General features: G+C 42.7%; 1 protein-coding gene across 6 annotated transcripts in view; it reads right to left on the reverse strand.

Moving 5' to 3' along the window:
- AKAP6 (A-kinase anchoring protein 6) overlaps positions 1-23,620 on the reverse strand; it is a 481,121-nt gene that overhangs the window by 270,278 nt on the left and 187,223 nt on the right. For all 6 annotated transcript variants that reach the window (XM_037050256.1, XM_037050257.1, XM_037050255.1 and 3 more), the window contains exons 3-4: positions 16,613-16,864; positions 7,537-9,279 (exon numbers count right to left, since the gene is read on the reverse strand). In XM_037050256.1, coding sequence (XP_036906151.1) covers positions 7,537-9,279; positions 16,613-16,864 — 1,995 coding nt within the window. The remainder of the gene's footprint in view (positions 1-7,536; positions 9,280-16,612; positions 16,865-23,620) is intronic.

A 23,620-nucleotide genomic window follows, 5' to 3' on the forward strand; every position in this document is an offset into this window, starting at 1 on the left:
ACACAAATTCCAGAAGATAATTTAGCTCTAGCCTTGAAGCTGTATCCTATGCTACAGGAAAGTCTGCAGTGAGATCTTTAAAATATAAGAGGTATTCACACTGAGATAAAATAAAAGAAACTTAAAAACCTAAACCTAAGACCTAAAACTACAAAACTCCTAGAATGCAGAGCAAAAGCTCCATGACATAGGACATAGCTATGATTTTTTTTGGATAACACCAAAAGCATGGGCAACAAAAGCAAAAACATACAAATGGCACTAGATCATACTTAAACGTTTGTTCATCAAATGACCCAATGGCCCTGGCTGGTATGGCTCAGTGGAATGAGTGCCGGCCTATGAACCAAAGGGTCACCAGTTCAATTCCCAGTCAGGGCACATACCTGGGTTATAGGCCAGATCCCCAGTGGGGGGCACATGAGAGGCCACAACACATTGATGTTTATCTCCCCCTCTTTCTCCCTCCCTTCCCCTCTCTGTAAAAATCAATTAATTAATTGTTTTTAAAAAGAGACCCAATAAACAGTGACAAGGTAACCTGTAGGATGGGAGAAAATATTTCCCAAACATATATGTAACGACAGGTTAATATACAGAATATATAGAGAACTCCTTCAACTCAATAACAAATACTCAAATAACCCCATTTTAAAATGGGTGAAGGACTTGAATAGACATTTCCACAAACATGATACACAAATGGCCAATAAGCACATGAAAAGATGCTTAACATCACTAATCACTAATTACCAATGCAAATCAAAACTATAATGAGATATCATCCATTATGATGGCTACTATTAAAAAGAAACAAACAGAAAATAACAAATATTAGTATGGACGTGGAGAAATTCAAACTCTTATACACTCTTGTTGTATCCCTTATGAAATGAAGCACCACTATGGAAAACAGTATGGAGAGTTCTCAAACAATTAAACAAAATAAAATGACCATATGATCCATCAATCCCATTCCTGAGTAAATACCCAAAGAACTGAAACAGGATCTTGAACAGATGTGTTGCACATCCATGTTCATAGTAGCAGTTTTTACAATAGCCAAGAGGGGAAACAAGCCAAATCAGCACCCTCAGGTATACGGATAAACAGAAGTCGGTATGCACACACAGTGCAATATCTCTCAGCCTTGAGAAAAAAGAAATCTTGTCATATGCTAAAACAGGGATAAACATTGAGGACATCATGCTAAGTGAAATAAGCCAGTCACAAAAAGACAAATACTGTATAATTCTACTTATTAGAGGCATCTAAAGCAGTCAAATTCATAAAAAAGAAAGTAAAGTGGTTACCAGGGGCGGGGGAGGAGGGGGAAAAGGCAGTTGCTATGTAACAGATAGAGAGTTTCAGATCTGCAGGATGAAAAGTTCTGGAGCTCTGTTTCACGTTGATGTGAATATAGTTAACACTACTAAACCCTATGCCTTAAAAATAGTTAAAATGGCAACTGTTATGTTACATGTTTTTTTGTTTTTTGTTTTGTTTACCACAATGAAGAAAGGAAAAGAGAATTCAGGACAACCTATTTAATGATTTCTACCGTTAGTGTGGTAATATTGATGTGTCAACATAAGGTCAAAATGGGGGTAAAAGACAGGATGGGTCCTGTTTGGGCCATTTTATCTCTCGGAAAAGAAATACAGAAATCAGTGCCAAGTTTGTCCCAGGACCATGCATCTTCTGCGTTCATGTCACCCTGTATTACCAGCCACTTCCCAGCTGCACTTCTGGGCAGCAGCAGTGGTGGCTGCCCTGTGCTGTCACCGAAGACTTGAATGTCACTCACACAGCCTAGTTACAAAGAACTAGCAATTAGCTAAAAATTTGCAACACTGAGTCTGAAATAACTGACGTGCGAGGACATCCTTAGCTTGCTCCAAAGAAGTCTTTAAAATCGGGTTACAGATGTCTCTGAGATAAAATGCTAAAAACAGCTGAGTCATGGAACTATAGGTTGAAATGCCATCATCTGGTATTTGAAGAGATTTATTTTACTGGGGAAAAGAGGATCAGCTATGTCTTGCGTCCATCAGCATGGTACCAGGGAGTCCAACTAAAAGGAGTCACGTCTTGCAGGATGAGTTTTCAGAACTTAGTGTGAGCAGGAAGACTGTGATATGACAAATGAACCTCACGCTATATCTCAAAGGACAGGTCTCTTAAAAGCTTCACTGAGATGTCACCACACTGCACTGCATTCTGCAAGTCCCCTTCAGGAGTCATATAGCTCTTAACCTGGCACCAATAATTCCCCACCTCGGACAAGTGGCTACTTACCAGGCAGCTCATTTCTCTTCAGGTTATGAGGAAGAAGTTGCACTGCTCACTTACTAAGCCAGCAGTGGTTTCGGGTTTTCTAAGTAGATTTCACCTACGTATGTATGGGATTAGTGTCTAACTCCCCTGGCATGTGACTATATCTCTTAAAGAAAACCAAGTCAGGTCTGACATCCCAGGTGGAATCCCACCCCTCACATTGAGCAGCAGAGTGACTGTGGGCAAGTCATTAGCATTGGAGCCTCAGATTCACCATCTGTAAAACGGGACCAGTAATGGCTTTTCCATAGGGTTGTCATACAAACAAAGTGAAAGAACCTACTTCAGAGCCTGGCACATAGTACGTGCTGATCAGCAGGTATTTCCCTTCCTTCCTCCTCACTCTACAGCAAGGTCAGAAATTTTTTTTTTTTTTCTGTAGAGGACCAGGTAGTAAATATTTTGGGTTTATAAGCCATTGGTCTCTGTCACAACCACTCAGCTCTGTCACTGCAGCACAAAAGCAGCCACAGATGATGAGCACAGCTGTGTTCCAATAAAACATTATTTTAAAAATCAGGCATTTGGGCCAGATTTGGCCCATAAACTATAGTTTGCAAACCCATATCCAGATCTCATGCTAATTTTGCATCATTCTGTTTCATTCCATCTGTTCTAAATATGTTTTTCCCTCCTTCTATTTTTAATATATTTTTTATTTTTCAATTACAGTTGACATACTATATTAGTTTCAGGTGTACAACGTAGTGATTAGACATGTATATAACTTGTGAAGTGATCACCCCAGTAAGTCTAGCATCCATCCGACACCACACATAGTTACGACAATATTATTGACCACATCCCTATACTGCACTTTACACCCCCAGGACGGCTATTACAACTGGCAATTTGTACATCTGAACCCCTTCACCTCTTCACCTGTCCCGTAACTCCCCTCCCATCTGGCATCTGGCAACCATCAAAATGTTCTCATGAGTTTTCTGTTTTGCTTGTTTGTTTGTTTTGCTCTTTATATTCCACATATAAGTGAAATCACATGGTATTTGTTTTTCTCTATCTGACTTATTTCACTTAGCATCATACCCTCCATGTTCATTCATCTTGTAAACGGCAAGATTTTATTCTTTTTACTGCTGAGTGGTTATTCAATTATATATAAGTACCATATCATCTTTATCCATTCATCTATCAATGGACATCTTGGCTGCTGTAAATAATGCTGCAATGAACATAGATGTGCATATATCTTCTCAAATTAGTGTTTTGGGTTAATTCAAATAAATACCCAGAAGGGGAATTTCTGGGTCATATGGTAGTTTTCTATATTATTTGAATGTATCAGAACCAACGGGTCTAGTTCAATGGCTTGATTCAGTTTTCCACTTTTAACTTTGAAGTCTTGAGAAGCTGCCAGGGAAGCTGAGCACTTAGACCTGAGATGCTCGACGACTCTGTCCACACAGAGGTTCTGAGGGAATCAGCCACATCGAGCAAGTGCTCCACCCTGACTGAGAGACTGGGCAAGAACTCACTGAACAAACAGGGGCTTTTATCTGCAGAGAAGGATAGGCTGCAATTCATTTCCCAGATTTTAAAATATTGCTTAATAAATGTTTGCATGTGTTTGTATATGCACAAAGGACTTCTTAACGAACACAACAAAAACAACAGTGATTACCCATGGTGAAGTGGGAATGCAAGATGACAAAGATCCTAAAGGCCCAGGCATGCTCAGCTTTCACCAAAGAGAGCAGGGGGAATGGAGTGAAGTGAGTGAGGGGAAATCAGGGAGCCAGTCCACAGAGGACTCTGAATGTGACGGAAGCCAGTGCAAGGTGACATGATCTGATTTGTGTTTTAAAAGGATCGCTGTGGCTGCTGTGTTGAGGACAGACGTAGTGGGAGCAGGATGGGAGCAGAGTGACCAGTCAGGAGACCACATCAGTGCCCGGGCAGAAGGTGATGGCTGGTGGCCAGGACCATGGTGAGAGTCCTGGAGGGACTGGAGGGAGAGAGAAATGGCCAGTGCATGACAACAAAGCCTGCCTTGGCTTGTCATGAGAATTCTATGAGAAAACTACTGCAGGTAAAGTGCCTATTAGATGCCTGATACAAGGAAGATGTTAAATAATGCCCTCTCTTACTATATTATATTTTTTAGGTAGAATAGCTTGTATGGAGGAGATCAAAGCTAGAGCATGATGTTCAAGATCCTTGACCTGGGGATGGCGGCTGTCCTCACCTCAAGCAGTGAGAGGAGGTTAGGCTGAGAAAGCAGCTTAATCTTCTTTAGCCTTCACCTTACAAGCCAAATTCAGAACACTGGCCCTAACGTCTTACAAAATATTTCTTCTTCAAAGTTTCATCATATACTCGATATCAATGCATATTTTTTTAAATTACCTGCCTTACCTCCACCTCAAGCCAGCTATCTAAATGTTTCCTTCTACTAAAGACATATCAGTCTCACAGGCTGAAAATTTAGATTCCTCTTTGTAGAATTATAAAAAAAAGATGCTATCATTTGAAGTTGGTATTGTGGTCATTATCTGCTTAAAACACCTCTATCTACAAAAGAAGAAATGAGGCCCAGAATGGAGCATAACTAGCTGAGGGCTGTTCCAAGCTTTAATGATTGAGCAAGGTCTAGAACCAGTTTTCTGGAACCCATTCATTTCTTCAACAGCCCTCCCCCCTCGCCCATCCCACAACGCAGCAAACAGTTCCCTAGACTGGCTGCCACAGGCCAGCATCTCTAGACTGGTCACCACCACAGCTGCTTCGACCATCTTTCCTGTTATTGGCAATTAAGCCTACCAGGAAGGCTACTGGAGGCCGTGGCCTACACTGTGTCAAGTATGCTGGCTCTGGGTTCAAGTCACCGCTCTGCACTTATTAACTGTGAGGCCTTCAGCAAGTTTCCTCACTATGTTCTGCCTTAGCTTCATCAGAAAAATTCCTACCATGCAGGACTTAGGCAGCACACGGCATATAAAGCTCCTGACACAGATCCAAGCAGTGCTTCTCCAAGAAATTGCTATCGATGCCCACCCAGGGAGCAAATTCTAATTGGTCCAGTCTGGCCATGGGGACCTCGCAGCAACTGGGTCTATCAAACATAAGGAAACTGTCACAGCTTTCTGATCACAGACCTTCTGGTCAGGACAGCATTCTATGCACCCCCATTGTGACGCCCATTCCCAGTCTCTACCTCTGTGCTACAGCTTATGCACCTCCTACCTGAGGTGCCAACCTTCCTTCTCTCTAACTTCTGGCACATCCTTCAAAGCCCCGCTGAAGACAGCATTTCTCCACAAGAACTTCGGCTCCACTGCCACGATTTCTTCTCCACAGTATTTATGTGCGGTACATATTGATCACTTCCTTATGCAGGGGCATGGGAGCACTTCATTAATAGCATGGGTTCCAGGGCAGACTGCTTGGTCTCTCAGCCTCAGTTTCCTCATCCATCCTCAGCCATTAACTTTCCCCTTTTTTTATGTAACTTCGTTTTCTTTTTACAACTTATTCTGACCACATGTACTACAATAGTGCCCCCTTACTCAGTTTCACTTCCCATGGTTTCAGTTATCCACCATCAATTGTTGTCCAAAAACATTACATGGAAAATTCCAGAAATAAACAACTCATAAATTAAATCTCACATTTTCAGAGTGGCTGAAATCTCACTCCATCCTGCTCAGATGTGAACTGCCCCTTCGTCCCACGTATCCACGCCGTAATACTCTGCTCACCCGTTAGTCACTCAGCAGCTGCGTGGGTTATCAAACTGGCTGTCACAGAATCGCAGTGTTCATGCTCGAATCTCCCCTATGTTCCTTAATAATGACCCCAAAGCACAGAGTAATGATGCTGGCAATTCAGATATGCCAAAGAGGAGCCCTAAAGTTCTTTATCTGAATAAAAAGATGAAAGTTCTCTACTTAATAAATAAAAGGGAAAAAATAGATGCTATGTTACTAAAATCTACAGTAAGAACAAATCTTCTATCCATGAGATTGTGAAGAAGAAAAGGAAATCTATGCTATTTTTGCTGCCACACCTTGAACTGCAAAAGTTATGACCCCAGAGTAGAGTAAGTATTTAGTTAAGATAGAAAAAGCATGAAATCTGTGGGTGGAAGACATGACCGCAAACATGTTCCAAGTGACAGCGAAGTGTTGCACCGAAAAGCATTGAGCCCATACCAACAAATAGCAAGGGAGCCCCTGACGTGAGCGGCGCTCCGCGGTTTACTGAACGTTAGTGGTGGTTGCAATGAGATATTCTGAGGGAGGCCACGTTCACATAAGTCTTAGCACTGTATACTGTTATAATTGTTCTATATTATTATTAGTTATCACTGTTAATATCTTACTGTGCCTAACTTGCACGTTAAACTTTATCATAGGTACGCACGATTTGTATAGGAAGAATATAGTATATAGGTTTGGTACGATCTGCAGTCTCATGTATCCCCTGGGGGTCTTGGAACCTATCCCCCATGGATAAGAGGGAAGTACTGTATCCCTTTGCCTGGTGTCTTAAATCACCTCTTCTACTGCGAAGCTCAGCCCTGAGAATTTGGATGTCTGTTCTCAAAGATTTCATCACATCTAATAATTCATTCTAAAAGTACTGATTAACCCAAAATGTCAACTCCTCAGCTCAGAGCTCACAGATGGTACAAACTATAGGTAGCACGGGTATTAACCAGAGGCCTCAAAGAGGAGGAAGACTGAAGGAAAAGAAAGTTTCCCCCAAATTAGAACCATCTGGTTTATGGGTACAGGAAGTTAACCTTGGAGATATAGAAGCCATTCTGTGGTTAGAAAAAACAAATTAAAAAGCACTGAGGGTAACTGGAATAGTCCATTCACATGTTCCTGCAACACTGGTGTGTGCACAGCTACTGTCCTACTCTCTATTGCGTCCGTGGGGGCCCACCATTCTTTAGGAGCCACGTTAGGTCTGTGCAAGGCCAACAAAGAATTCTATACCAGGAAGGGGTGTCTCAAGCTAATGCATTGCGAAGGGCAGTCCCTAATGATACATACTCTGTCACAACGCAGTGATCGTTGTGCCTTTTTCTTTTCTCTTTATGGGGAATGAGTATGTTTACCAAAAACAGCAGCACATTTTATAATGGGTGGGAGGGAGCTGAACTTTTCCCACCATTATTTCCAAAAAAGCAGTTAAGATAAGAAATCATTCAGATTAATTAAACCAGCCTACCTCAATTTTTTCCCATATGGCTTCATAGTTGTCTTGGTGTTGAATATCTTGCATAAGTTTCTGAATTAAAGCAGATTTTGTGACAGAATGGCTTTCATTTTTCTCAGAAGATGAAGCTCTCCCTGACTTCTCCTCAGGGTATTTTTTCGTGCCAGAGAGAGGCACACCCAGCTCCTCATCAGAAAGAATGTCACTCAGGGGCCCAGACTCAATGCTCTCCCCCAGGGAGGAGGCTATGTCGCTGGATGAGCTCGGAGACACCCTGCCCAGCCTTGTGTGCTTCTTCTTGATGTGGTATGTTGGGTAGATCTCAGAGTCTGAATTCATTTCAGACAGTTCCCAGTCATCAATATTCTGAATGGTTTCTCCCCTGGGTTTCTGAGGCAGGAGCTTCGTTAAGTTCTCCAGCTTCAGAGCTAACACTTCCGTCTGCTTAAGGTGAGAGGGCAGTGCCAGGTACTCATCGGAGCCGTACCAGGCCTCCACAACCCGGCCATTCTTCGTGACGTGGCTGGGGGAGGAAGAGTAACATTTTTTGCTTTTGTGTTTTGAAAGAAGGGGCTCCGGAGATGTGACATTGTCTGAGCCAACAGGGGATTTACTGCTGTCGGTAAGAGGTGGTGAGCTGGATGTCTCTGACTGCCCTGGTAATTTGGCATTCCGACTTCCTTGATTACAGGGCTCAAGTGAGGATGTGGAAGCAGAACCTGTTTCTGGCCCCTCTATGGCCTTGGAAGTACCAGAAGGAATTCCATTTGGCACCATGGAGCTCCTTGTGTTTTCTGCTTGCTTGCCTGAACCAGTTCCCCCTTTAGGTGTCTGGCCCAGAGGCGCCTCTTCTGGAGTCTTCTGTGGCTTTTTAAGTCGAGGTTTCTCGTTATGGCAATCATTCAGCCTTCCCAGGCTGGAGGACATTTCTTTAATGTGACCTTTGACTGTGTTTTCAAGATACCCATCCCCCACCTTGTGCAAACACTCGTAGGACTGGCTGGCGGCAGAGGGGCTGCTGGGGTAGGAAGACTGTAACACCAAGCAAAGCTTGGATCTGTCGGGAGGATCCACCAGAGAAGGGGTGCTCCTGCTCATCTCAGGCTTGAGACTCACCATCTGCCTCTTTCCACCAGTGCCTTTCAGATTATGCTTAAGTTTTTCCTCTTTAAGGAAAAGCCCTCTTTTTGGCAGCGTGGGCTGTGTGGGAGAGTCCTCGTTGTAATTAAAGCAATCTCTGATGGATCGTTTCGGGGTTGCATTTTCCCAAAGAGGAGGCTGCTGGTTCTTGGCTCCAAGTTGGGAGGAGGGATTGGATTCTCGCTTTGCAGCCTCTGAAGAGGGCTGGACAGTATTTGTCAGAGCGTCCACTGCAGAAGACGTCCCCCGCGTTAAGCCTGGTTTCTCCTCCCCTGTGGAAGCCTTGTTGCCCTCACACCCACCTTCATCATCTGCTGAAAGGGACACTTCGCTGCAGTGGGGAGGGGAGGGGTCAGTAGCCACCGTAAGTAACCCGACACTGCGGATAAGCTCAGGGAACTCCTTTTCCATCTCACTGTAGCTCCAAGAGTCGAAGGGTTTGGATTTGACCTGGCTGGAGGTCATGTCACCCAGGCCGCCCAGCAAGTCCTCGCTTGGACTATAGTCAGACAGTTCAAACGCAGTAATACCGCAGTCCAGAGACAAGTAATTCTGAGAGCATTTGATGGTTAGCTGCCCTGAGTCATCCACTTCCGTTAGAGAATCAAGCCGGCCCTGAAACGGACAAAGTGATGGTTTCAGTAAATGGAATATCAATTGCACTCACCTGCTGTCCAAGTGAAATCTCAGCAAAAGCCACTATGAGGTAAAAAGTGCATCGGTCTCAGTTGCTTCTGGCTTGACACATACACTGGCATATTATCAATTACCATATCACTTTGTATTGATAGAATATCCTGTTCTTAAATAATTAAGGATTTTTCTTTAATTTGGAGAATAGAGCCTCAATAGAAATGGTCACAATCAAGCCAAAAATATCCATTCTTGCCTTAATGCCCTATCATAAAGTAGTGTATTATTCATTTAATAAACATTCCTTAAATAGTGCCCTGAGTAATAACATTTCTGGGAACGAATTATTGTAAGAGTTAAATTTCCATGAATGTCTCTTTCACTTCTTTTTGTCACTCCATTGCTTACCACGGTGGCTAACTCACAGCAGATGCTCAATAAATATTTTTAAAGTGGAATAATTAATTGTGCTAAGCCTGTCATGTGAATATACAGGGTCTGGCAGAAGTAACGCCTGCTTGAGTGTGGTTGGTAGGGTAATAATATGGGTGTAATAATTTACAGTTTTAATTTGAACATTTCACCTAAAATGTCATATGGTGTGCTTGAGTGTGATATTGTCATGTTACAGAATCACATGCTTATGACTTTGTAATAAAAAGGGGACACTATTTGTGCCAGACCCTGTATATTCACAAACCACAGAAAGGTGAACTACTCAATTTGCACACGTAACGAAAACAGTCCAAGACTAGCTCCTGTTTCTCCCCCATCCTCTCCTGAAGGTGAACAAATTCCTGGAGGAAACTGAGTATCGAAACTCTATCGCTCTGATGCGTTCCTGTCCCCATCCCTTATCTCCACCCCCGCTCCCACTTGTGTATGTCTGATACAGAGTGCCCACCTCCGTTGTTACAATTCCAGGTGGGTCCATTGATAACTCCCCTATGCTAAAAAAATAATATTGCAAACAAGTATTTTTAATTTTTTAGTCTTTGATTATGGGGTTGTGGTTTTTGTCTCATTACTAATGGCATTTCTGATATCACACAGCAAATGAGACTTTTGGCTGATGGATTGTTTGGGACAAAAGAGCCCCTGGAATCTGAGTACGTGTGTGTACGCATCAGGCTAAAGGACAGCCTGGTCTAATCTGGTCCCTTAAGGGATGAAGGAAGGGAGCTGAGCCGCTGTATCCCAGACCTCCTTTCTCCTGGAGGGGAAACTGGGTGAGCAAAGTGAGGCCGGACCTCTTACAGCTGCCACACCTGTGTCCTTTCAACCAGGTTATCCCAGGACCTGGCCTCTTTAAGACTTTACATCAGACTTTCCTGTTTGTTTGCACGTTTTGCTTTGGAAATGTTCTCTTCCTTCAGGCCTTTACCTTGCCTTTGTCCCCTGCAGCCCTCACTCACTGTCTGCAACATGGAGACAAAGAATAATGATGAAAAGTCGGACTTCACTTTTCTAAGCCTCATCTGTAAACTGGATGGTTGGTGACTACTATTACTTTTTCATTTAAAGCTCCCAACATCTTTCTTTCGGGGTGGGGTCTACATTATTGTCCCTATTTTATAGAAACAGAGCCTGAGATCAAAAACAAAAACAGAAACAAAAAACAAAAAACAGCCTAACTAGCAGATGGCCTTGCAGCTGAGGGCTGGGCTAGACCCTAAACAGAGGCCTGACCCAGGTCCACACTCTGACCTCTGCACCATCATTTTCTGAGATTCACTGGGTATTGTTTTAAATTGGCACACCCCCTCCTCCAGTTTGTTCTCCACATTGCCACCAGAGTAACATTTACAAATCTGTAACTGTTAAATCTCTACTTAAAGTCCTTTATTAGCTTCCTGCTGCTAGGTTAAAAACCCAAACCCTTCCAAGGACAAACATGAAGAAGCCTCTCTCAAGTCACTCTCCCCTCCCTGGCTTCACTTGACCACAGTTTCCTCCTTTCAGTTTTTGAACATGCTGTGTTCCTCCCACCTCAGGGCCTTTGCACATGCTATTTCCCCTGTCAGGAAAGCTTTCCACTTGTAATGCCCCATAACTAATGGGCTCTTACCCCCTCAGACCTCAGATCAAGTTGCACTTCTTCAAAATTCCAAACTTCCACTTAAGTCAGAATCTTTTCTTAGAGACCCTCATAACACTGGGTTGTTTTTCCTTTAAGCATTTATCTCAATTTTTAAATAAATACTACTGTGATTATTTAATTATCTTGTTTCTCCCACTAGTTTGTATGCACCACAACAGTATAAATCACAGAGAAAATGGTTGACTCCCCAGGATACCTGCAACACTTAGCATACTGATCTGCATAGAACAAGCTTTCAAAGGCACATCTGCTGAATAAATGAATGAATGATGACATTTTGGAATGTGTCTCTCTATACCTTCCTGTAATTTCGTCCTTTGATTATATAGTTTTAGTTGACTCCAGTGATGAAAAGGCCACACTTCAAAGTCAAATTTTACCTCTAGCACTAATTAGCCATGTGACCATGACCCAGTAGCTCGATGTCACTAGGCCTCATTTCCTTCGTCTGTAAACAGGAAATGGTAAGTCCTCCCATAGGGCTGCTGTGAGGCTTAAAAGAGTTAATATACGTAAAACACAAGTCTAACACATAGACAGGTACTTAATGAATGTTCACTCACATTATTACAATACTTTTACTATTCAAGTATATTTAGGGAGAATTTTTTATCAAAATGAGACATATCCCTATGCTACATTATAATGCACAAAGTAAGATAACAATATTAACTGCCAAATGACCTAAGTGGAAATGTGTGGCTTATATGCTTCATACCTGAACCAGGACCAAAAAACACCAAGGAATGAAGCAGCCAAATAAAGTCCACTGTAAAGTCCCCACACCAAAGTGTTGTGGGTTCAATCCCCGGTCAGGGTGTATACAAGAAGGCAACCAACTGATGTTTCTTTCTCTCTCTCTCTCTCTGTCTCTCCTTCCCTCCCTCCCTCTTTCAAATCAATAAAAACATATTCTCAGGTGAGGATTAAAAAAAAGAAAGTAATGGTGGAAATTCCAATTTAAAGGCAGGCTGTATTTAAATTTTTTTTTTAATTTAACTGCTTAGTGTTCAGAACTTACTCCTTTATAAAAATAATATTATAAATGACAGTTAAGTTCTAAAGCTATCCCGTTAGTTGGTATTTAAATTACTAACTAGTTGAAATTTGCATTATTCTTATCAGATGTATCATAAAGGTACAGCACTGCAGCAATGTGAGTAAGGTTAGAGGCATTAAGAAAAAGTGTTTCTATGATGGCTAGAGGAAAAGAAATTTGAGAGTTCAGGTAAAAAATTAGTCCCCTGAAGGTGTCAGCCACCTGCTTCTAGATAGACTCGAACACAGTCGCCCCCAGAAAGCATTTGGTCCCCATGTTCATGGTCACAGAACCTTAAGACCAGGGATGCTGTCTTGCCCCAAAATAACAGGCACTTAACAAATGATGTCAGATAAATCTGCGACCTGAGTCTACACATCAGACAATAGGGTGTGGCCCCCTTTTCCTAAGTCTCCCCCTGAAGATCCCTTCCCTATCTAGCCCTTTGTTTGGAAAACAAAATACTATCCTCAGAAACACTTACTGCCCCAGAGTAAGCCCTGTCCCACCCTGTTCCCAGGAGAGAAGGAGAAAAGCATTATTATTACAACAGACAACAGTTAAGAGCTAGTTTTGTTTGTTTTATTTCATTATTTCTTAGACATACATCCTTCTTTACCTATGAAGCATTCACTTTCCATCTATGAACTGCAACTACTTCGATGCCCCTTACCCTTCTTAACAAATGAAACAGTAAGTACAATAAAATGCTTATCACAGTAACTGAAATACAGAACATGTCAGCACAACACAGTTTGTACACAATGTTGACCTTTGTCTCTAAGGGGTTTTCATTTGTTTCTTTGTTCTCTTTGGCTTCAGTAAGGTGTCTGACAATCATATGCTTACAACATATGATCTGCCCCATGTCTAAATTTAAAAAATTAAAATCATGTGTTTTGTATTTTCAAGGACAGGAAGGGCGAAAACTTGCCACTTTCTTGACTTTCTAACTTATTCTTTAATGTGGCTCTGAAACTCAACTAACTTCCAAGAGGAGAAAAATGAATTCACCTTTATTGGAAGGAAGTTTACCATTCCAGATTATCAGCATGTTTTATGCCATCTCCCTCTTCATTCTACAAATCTTTCACAGCTGAATTTATTCTGATAAAGCCGAGAATTTTATCCTAATCCCCTTCCTGTCCTCCACGATTCCAGTGTGCTGACAGAAACAAATAAAACTAAGCAGTCTTTGAAATAGGATCGGGAGCCATAGCTTCAGGAAGGATGATAATGGAGACAGTGTTTCAATTCACAGAAAAATATCCACCACGCAGATAGCTAAGAATCCCCTGTTCCTTTATCCCTTGTACAACATATTGTTGCATCTTTATGACAAGACGACTTGCTTCAAACATGAAAATAAATATAATTATTTCCAACCAATCTGTAAATAATTGTTGAGCTCACATTGTGAAAACCATAATAGATAGTACTTGCTGGCAACATAGCTGTGAAATTAGTTAGCCTCGGTGGCTCTTCAGCATTTCTTGGGATACCACTTCATGAATGACATGGGCTCAAATACATGCATGATAAATGTATTCCACAAAACAATAACAATGATAACAATAAACCCTACAGCACTCATGCATCCCAGCTCTCCCACAAGGGTTGGCAATCCTCGAATGAATAAATGTGTAACATGAATTGGTTTGACTCAGTGATGTCTAATGTCCCCTCTAGTAGTGGACAGGGGGCAGCACTGATGACTGCTCAGGGCTGGAGGCTGGGCAGAGCCAGCAGGACACATGAGGAAGAACAAAAAAAGGACGTACGCATCAGAGATGCCAGGTAGACATCTGATGAAAGCTCTCTTCCAGGTTCAGACAAACCTTTCCCGTCTATATTCTCCACCGCACAGGTACCAGATTTAGGACTGAGCAGGCCAGTTGGAATATCCAGCCAGTTGGATAGCTGCCCTTAGGATCCCCTTAATCCCCAATCAAGGGTCCTCTAGGGGTCCTACTTGGGAGGGATTGTATCTGGGGACTGATACCGCCCCCCCACACACATATTCATCCTGTGATTTAAAAAAAGACTCTACCAAAATCTCTGTAACTTCCGTCAGGGCCACGATAAGAGGGAAAGCTAAATGAAAACAGACCATGACTTAATGTAAGAAGTGAGCCTAATAGATTTTGGTTCCCATACATTTCCAGGGCCTTCAGGGAATTTGCCACAGCAAGAGCATCATTGTTATGAAAACAATAATCAATAAGTATAAATCATTTATGGGAATGAACAATTTTGTTTTGCTTGTTGACAATGGAGTCATTAAAACATTAATAAATTAATGAATTATGCAGCATTCTTTATAAGGCCTTTAATCTTACACAGTCATATAAATTCTTTATTAAGTTGTAAAAATACATATTTTCCAGAAAACTAACAGTGGAGCACTTAGCAGTATCAAGAGCCAAGGAACTGTACATGTACACCCACACTTTAGCTGTATGTGGTGTCTATGTGTGTATGTATGTATGTATGTATGCATCCGTCTACCTACCTACCTACTTTATCAGTTTATCTGTCTACACACACACAGCCGCTGCTTGATTAACTAGCACAGGGCTTTGCTCTACAATAGATGTCAGTTTTGTTTGAGGAAAAAAAGAGTTCATCTGGATCCAAATTTACAGTGTTCATTCTTAAGCCATGCATCAAAAATAACAAGAACAAATTATTTAAAGTACACTTAATATGAGTACCTTAAAATCTAAATATATTGATGGTGGAAAATTCTAAAGTTCGTTTGACTCACTACATCCAGAATAATTTTTTAAAGCATTAATCTAATCATGTCAATTCCCTGCACAAACTGTTCTGTTGTGTTGAAAATAATGTCCAGTTCTCTTAAGAAGGTTTTTTAATGTGCCTTTTCTCTTCATGATCTGACCTCTTCTTACCTACAATATTAGTTCGAAGCCTATTTCCCGGTGACTTGAATTTTTCGCTCCAGTTTTACCTATAGCTCTGTGAGCCTGTCAATCTCTCTCTTACCTCTGGATCTTCCCTCTGTCTAGAGCATTTTCTACATCATTTCACCAGTCTAATCCTGCCTCTCCTTCAGGTCTCGTCTCAGACTCATTTCTGGAAAGGCTTCCTGTCTGAATCAGGTGCCCCTTCTCTGCCATCCTGTGGAATCATGTAGAGTTATCGCTGTCTGTCCAATGGTCCACACCCCACACTAGACCCGAAGCTCCTTGAAGTCAAAGACCATGATTTGATCACTATTATTGTCTTAGCACCTAGTGCCTGGCTCATAGGAAGCACTCAATAAGTATAAATGAAATGGGGAACAAGGAGCCAGATTAATGCCAACTATGGGTGGTATCTCGGCAAACTATCAGTAGGTGTGCGTCAACTCTGATGCAAAGCTTCATTCACATTAAAAGTGTCCTAGCTTCTGGTCACTGTACCTCGATGGAAGCCCAGCTCATGACCTGCTTATTTATACCTGCCCGGTAGGATAGGTAGTAAACTAAGGTAGGGAGGAGGAGGGAGCCATGTCTTGCCTGTTGACTCAGCAGCCCTGAGCCCAGTCCAGTGAGATTGCCGGGTGTTCTGGACATCACCAGCAAAGATGGCGCAGGAGAAAGGGCATCCTTGAAACTTGGTGCACTAAGAAAGGGAGGCTCTGTAGCAATTTCATCAACTAAGACAAAGAGTCTTTACTAACTGAGAAAGAAAGCCTTTGTAGCTGTACATTACTCCCAAGGTTTAGAAGGGGGAGGAGGGTGCCTAGAAGCTGATTAAAGTATATAACCTCTGAACCCTGATAGGGTACTCTCAGATTAGCTGAGTGCCCACTTGTAGCCTTGGCTTAAGAGTATAGAACAAACTATTTACTAACAAACTTATTAACAATTTTGTTTTCTCTCTATGTGGGGCATTCAGACTAACAAGGTGACTGCTTGCACTTTGCGCTGGTGTGAGGATTTCATAAACAAACTTGTTTTCTCATTTCCACTATATGTGTTGTCTCTCATTTGAATTCATCTCTGGCAGACAGGACAAGAACCAAGGAGAGGCGGGGAAATCCCCTGACTTGGGTCTCCCTGGCAACGTACCTACAAAGAATTCCTATCCCACATCTCTGAACTGGAAACATTCTCAAATGGTCACACTTGGCAACGCATGCATTATTTGGCTTCAAAGAAAATACCCACCTCTGTTGTCTCTTCGGAGAAAGCTTGCAGAATGTCGGTCTGCCTGGTGTAGTTGCCATTGGCGTCCTGCAGCCCTTGCAGAATGCGCTCCCGCAGGACCAGCACGGAGACGCGGAGCTGGTGCCAAAGGAGCTGCACCGCGTGGATGTCCACGATCACGTTGACGGAGTAGGACAGCAGCTTCAGGGAGAACTCGGTCTCAAGGAGGGCATGGATCTGTTCAACATGATCAGAAATATCTTCGCAAATGTCCTGCAGTGAAAAGAAAAAGAGGGGTGGGGGATATGATGACGACTTTGCCTTATCCTTAGGGAAACAGCGGTCAAGAAAAACTCACTCCTTCACCTGACACCAGTGGCCAGCGCCAGCAGGCCAAGTGAGCACAGGCAGATGGCTGCCCTTTGTGTTCATTCACCTAGGACTGCAGGCCACATTCCTGGGCACTGGGCCTTCCGTGCCTACAGGGAAGTTGATATTTTCCTAGGCCACAAAAATTCTATTCTTTCAGATCCCAACATTGAAACTTCAGTCAAGGCGAGAGGTCACCTCACAAATCTACCCTCTGTTCTCTTTATTTACTATTTGTGATTCCGCCAGGTGAGCCAACAGTGACTCTTTCCACTGGGGGCACGCTCCACGGAGCGCGTGGCATTTCAGGGTCGAGTGTCGCCCAGACACCCAGCATGAAGAAAGACGGGCTGGAATCTAAGTTTCGGAGCATCTCCCAGCCATTCTCAATGAACCACAGGGTCTTCAGTATAAGAAACAATTGTCACATTCCCACCGGGACACAGTTTCATTCTTAAATTTATAATGGATATCTAAATTTGATCTCCTACTTTGCAAGTAGAATCACTCTTAAGAAGGAAAGCCAGAGAGACCCCCGAGGATGAAGAAATACAAAATACAGTTTTGTTTTGTTTTTAAGGCCTAGACAATTTAAATAAAAATATCAACAGGCCCTGGCCTGGTAGCTCAGTTGGTTAGAGTGTTGTCTCAACACGCCAAGGTTGTGGGTTCAATCCCTAGTCAGGACACATATGAAAAGGAACCAATGAATGCATCAATAAATGGAAAAATAAATTAATGTTTCTCTTTCTCTCTCTCTCCCCACCCCCCTCCTTACCTTCCTCTCTCTGTCATCTAAAATTAATAAATAAAAATAAAAATAGGTTAAAAAAACCCTTTTGAATAATGGTACAAAGTTATTGTGAATTTTGAATAATTATTGTACAACTTCAGTAGCTTTAATATTGGTTCTTGACACCCAAGAACTATTGTGAGAGTGATATATATTGGTGATAATAAGAATGGAAAAGAATGCTAGGTGTAAAGGCATAAGTGTGGATATGGGGAAAAGCAGAGTGTTTTGGGTCCTACCCTGTCAAATGAGAAATTTCATGAGCTCTAAACACAAGTGCTGGGTCCATAGAGTGTGTAGACTTATGCAAGCTTTGGGGTCAGTGGGTCACCGCAAAGGAGCAGTCCGCTGAACTCAGAATTTAATTTAAAGAAATAGATGCATATAGAATTTGCACACGTGGCAGTCTAATGCAGGGAACCCTGGACACTAAAGCTTCATATGTATATATAAGTTTGTGTGTATATAGGCATTATACTGGGCACTGGGGACAGAGAAGAATAAGACAGCCTTACCCCTAAGAATCTTGTAACCTACTAGCCACAGACTGCCCCAGGCCCGCTTGCAGCAGGCCCCTGCGTGCGTCCAGACAGCACAGATGAAGAGCATTCACAGAAGGAACACCACGGGAGTTGGTGCAAAACATCCCAACTTGGGCGAAATCAAACAGCAACCATCAACCTTTTCATGGTGACTTTTTATGTGAAGAACAGTTCATTAGAATTATGTACCTAACTCATTAATTATGTTTACAAATTCCTTCAAGTCTGACCAAAAAACCTTGAAAGAGATCAAAAGTTTAAAATAAATAGACTTTGGAGCCCTGATTATGTAATGTTCTTACAAACGTGGCCAACAAGCACAGGCAGTCCAAAAGAGATCTGGGGCATGAATTACATCACCCTATTAAGGAGAGCATGGGAACCAATCACAGCCACACCAGCTCTCTCCGCTGACCTTCAGCATAAGAAGGCAGGCCTCTAACTGCCACCAGGAGATTCCCCATGCTGCCTGGGCCTCAGCTTCTGCACGCTCTGAGCATCTACTCCTTTGACTCCCCACACCTCTGGGTCACAGCCCAGGCCCTGCATCCTGTGCCTCCTCCGGATGCTCATTTCTGTGGAGTACCACGTTGCCTTGGAAAAGTCCCTTCCTCTCACTGCTGACCACTTCCCAATTCTCTGGCCAATATTCCCATTCCCTTGTAAGGAAAACACTTGTTAATAAGAAATGTGGGAGTAATTACATTATCTGCCTCCTGCTCTCACCCAGCCCTGCCTCTGCCCAAGTACCTTGCTTTCCCTGTCACCGTCCCAGGGATGCTGCCTGCTACCCGGGCCTCACCTGAAAGACGCACTTAGGGCTCGGGGGCAGGGCGGGGGCAGGGCAGGCCTCAGTGCTTCTCTGCCACTTTCTGATCATTATTCTTTTGCCCTCTTACTAACTACCTGCTTCTCTACCAGGCGCCTACTGTCCACTAAAGTTTTACTTACTTAAAATTTCCCATGATTCTACATGGATTTCAGTCATTCCCTTACGTATTTTTTCTTCTGAGAAAAAAAGAAAATGTTCTCCAGCAAGCTCATTTAGATGTCTAAATGAAGAGATGGCTCAAAGACTAAGAAACTTTTAATTACAAAGTGAAGATAGTTTTTAAATGTCCTCCAGCAATAACATTTTTATAGATACTCAAGTTGTTCCTATCCCAATGTATATTTATTAAGGATAGAAGGAAAATATCTTTAGAAATTAATTACTTCTGTTTTTCCAGCAAATACATTGAGTACACAAAGGTGCATGTTCTGGAGCCCGCCCCCTGGAGTTCCCCGGCCGGCAGGAAGGTAAGCGTTCACACAGGCTGCACAGATGAGAAGGAAATAACTGGGCCCAGGGGGCAAAGAGACAAGGGAGGAGGACACTTTCCTACGTAGTAAAGTTTGGGTCAAAACTCAACAATAAAGAAACAACCAACCCAATCACCAAACAGGCAAAAGACTTGAACAAAGAGTCTAAGTGGATGTAATGATGGCAAATAAGCACATGGAAAAAACATTTGGCCTCATTAGCCATTAGGGAAATATATATTAAAACCACAATAAGGCACCATTATGCATACATCTATTAGGATGACTAGAGTTAAAAGAAAGAAAATGACCAAATGTCGACGAGTTCCAGGGCGACTGGAACTCCCCTGCACTGCTGGTGGGAGTGCAGAACGGCACAGTAACTGCAGAGAGCGGTTCAACGGGTTCTTGGCGAAGTTCGACGTGTACTTACAATAATACAACCCAGCAATTTCATTCCAGGGTGCTCGCATGAGAGAAATGAAGGCTTAGGTACACACGGAAATGAAAAGCATCTCTACCCATAGTCTCAAAAGGTCACACTGCGTATATTTCCATTTATATGACAGGCTCAAAAGACAAAATCCTAGTGAAGAAGGGTGGATGAGCAGCTGCAGGGGCCGAGGGAGGGGAGCGTGGGACTGTGGACTGGCAGCCTGAGGGGTTTTTTGAGGGGGTGAAACTGCTCCGCATGCACACAGTGGAGGTGGTTATACGAATCTGCACGTGAGTGACAATCTGTAGAACCATGTATCAGAAAAGAAAGTGAATTTTTCTGTATGGTAGTTTTAAAAATAACAACAGGGACTTCGAGCCAACATGGAGGTGTAGGTGGAAACACTGTGCCCCCTCCCACAACGAAGTTTAAAGACAGCAAAGTTTTAGTAACAAAAACACAGCCAAAACACAGAAAACTGAACTGTACAGAAGTCCGACAACAAGGAACCACTCAGCCAGACCGGTAAGAGGGGTGGAGTCAGTGGTGGAGCGGGGTCAGGCAGGAAAGATTCTTCGTTCCAAACAACCCAGGAGCAGAGGCAGAGGCGGATGGTGGATCCCAGGCCTGGGGGTGGCGACAGGCGGTCCCAGTGAGGGCACAGGGCGGCTGGCTGATGGCAGTCACACATCCACACACAGATAAACCAAGCAAAGGAGTGAACACTGAGTCAGACTGCTCAGGCTAGGACCTCAGAGATGGGAATTAGAGCCTGAAAGCACCAACTGTAGACTTCCTCAGGGTCGAGGGGCTGGGAGAGGCTCCCAGGCTCACAGAGAGTTTTTTGGAGAGACCCACAGTGTCCTGGAGAGTACACGGAACCACATACCTGGGAACCAGCACCAGAGGGGCCCAATTTGCTTGTGGGAAGCCACGGAGGGGATAGAAATCTGAGAGAGAGGGTGGAGCAGAGCAAAGTGCCATTTTTTTCCCTATCTGACCCCACCCCCGCATACAGCATCACAACCCAGCAACTGGGTCACCCCGCCCTGGTGAACACCTAAGGCTCCACCCTTCAAACATAACAGGTGTGAACAGACCAAACATTATGGCTCAAGAAGAGCTCAAAGCCCCAGGGCCTATAATTCTAAGTGACCAAGAAATAGAAAACCTTTCAGATGCACAGTTCAAAATACTGGTGATCAGGATGCTCACAGAATTGGTTGATTTTAGTCACAAATTAGATGAAAAAATGAAGGCTAAACTAATTGAAATGAAGGGAAGTGCACAGGAAACCAATAGTGATGGATAGGAAACTGGGACTCAAATCAATGGAGTGGACCAGAAGGAAGAAAAAAACAACCAAATAGAAAAGAAGGACGAAACAAGAACTCAAAAAATGAAGAGAGGCTTAGGAAACTCCAGGACATCTTTAAACATTCCAACATCTGAATTATAGGGGTACCAGAAGGGGAAGAGGAAGAGTAACAAATGGAAAAGTTATTTTTTTATATTTTATTTATTTATCTTTAGAGGGGAAAGGAAGGAGAGAGTGAGAGAAATATCAATGTATGGTTGCCTCTGCCGAGGACACACAATGTATCGTATGTCCCCTGCCGGGAACTGGCCTGCAACCCAGGCATGTGCCCTGGCTGGTGGAAAAGTTATTTGAACAAATAATGAAGGAGAATTTCCCCAATCTGGCAAAGGAAATAGACTTACAGGAAATCCAGGAAGCTCAGAGTCCCAAAGAACTTGGACCCAAAAAGGAACACACCAAGGCACATCATAATTACATTAGCCAAGATTAAAATGAAGGAGAGAATCCTAGAAGCAGCAAGAGAAAAGGAGACAGTCAACTACAAAGGAGTTCCCATCAGACTGTCAGCTGATTTCTCAAAAGAGACCTTACAGGCAAGAAGAGGCTGGAAAGAAGTATTCCAAGTCATGAAATCCAAACACCAACAGCCAAAATTGCTCTATTCAACAAAGCTTTCATTTAGAATGGAAGGGCAGATAAAGTGCTTCTCAGATAAGGTCAAATTCAAGGAGTTCATCATCACCAAGCCCTTATTCTATGAAATGCTAAAGGGACTTATCTAAGAAAAAGAAGATAAAAATATGAACAGTGAAAGGACAGCCAACTCACAATTATTAACAATCACACCTAAAACAAAAGCAAACTAAGAGGACAGATAGATTGGGAGTGGAAACATAGAAATGGAGATCACATGGAGGGTTAGCAACAGGGGAGTGGGAGGAGGAGAGGGGGAGAAGGTACAGAGAATAAGTAGCATAGATGGTAGGTAGAAAATACACAGGGGGAGGGCAAGAATAGTATGGAAAATATAGAATCTAAAGAACTTGTGACACAAATGAATGAAAGGGGGGAATGGTGGGGGAGTGTTGTGCAGGGTAGAGGGTAGTGAAGGGGGGAATGGGACAACTGTAATGGCATAATCAATAAAATATCTTTAAAAAAATAATAACAACAGAAAAGAAAACCAATTTATAGTCTGTTATTAAAATGCATGTAAACATTTGTTCTGGGTCACACATTCCTTTCAGATTCTTGGAAGTTACAAGTAGCACACCTCTACGGTCATGGCACTACAGTCATCAAGCCTAACTCTGTAACTTCCACATGATTTTCAGAGAAGTAGAAACAAAAATGAGGTTAATCTGGAGCCCATCTTAAATCAAATAATAATGATTAATAATCTATCTTCAAAATTGGGTAAGATTTTTTCCATAGATGTTACTGTGTTAATCTGGGAAAGTGATACTTCTCATTGTTTTGTGTAATTCACACACACCACAGTAGCCACACACACCACAGTAGCCCCCGTAGCCTTCAGAATTACTCACAGGGTAGCATTCACTAGAGACATTATGTTGCCAACTGCCCACTTCATTCAGACTTCTATCTATATAACTTGTGACCTCAAATCGCAGCTGCTGCTGCCTGTTATTAAAACAGGAATCTTCTATGGTTACTGAAGTAGCTGATACAAACACCAAGTTGACCTGAGAATGCTTACAAATAAACTCCAGCTGGATGAGTCAGTATTTTTTATATAGTTGTATATTTAGGTGAAAGACCTGCTTCTGTCTTCTTTTCTTTCTCTCTCTCTCTCTCTCTCCCTTTCCTTTTTTTTAATAAGATTGTATATATTTAGTTGTATCATTTTTTCTACACAGATACAGAGCTGTTAACAGGTATGTATTTAACCAGTATGTCCAGTTGCCATCCGCACAGAACAGAAACGAGGGCTCCCTCCTGTGACTGCTCTCATTGCTTACCCCAGTAATGCTAAATGTGAGCTCCTCGGCTCCTGTTCATTGGCCCTGGGAGGGGATCTGTTTGCTGCCTCATCATGAGGCCACAGTGCCTATCTATTCTCAACCATTTAAAAAAAAAAAACCCTGAAGATTTCCTCGTGAAATTGTGTGTCTGTGGATCAACATTCTGCAAAGATGCCCCTGTTTCCAGGGCTCCTTGTTCATGGAAAGGAAACCTGCCCGTCCAGCAACTTCCTCACCTGGGTACTGAAGCAAGACGCGGCACTCCAGGTTCATGAACTCCC

This window comes from Sturnira hondurensis, unplaced genomic scaffold (assembly GCF_014824575.4).
Source record: "Sturnira hondurensis isolate 20B ecotype Veracruz unplaced genomic scaffold, ASM1482457v3 Scaffold0006655, whole genome shotgun sequence".
NCBI lineage: Eukaryota > Metazoa > Chordata > Mammalia > Chiroptera > Phyllostomidae > Sturnira > Sturnira hondurensis.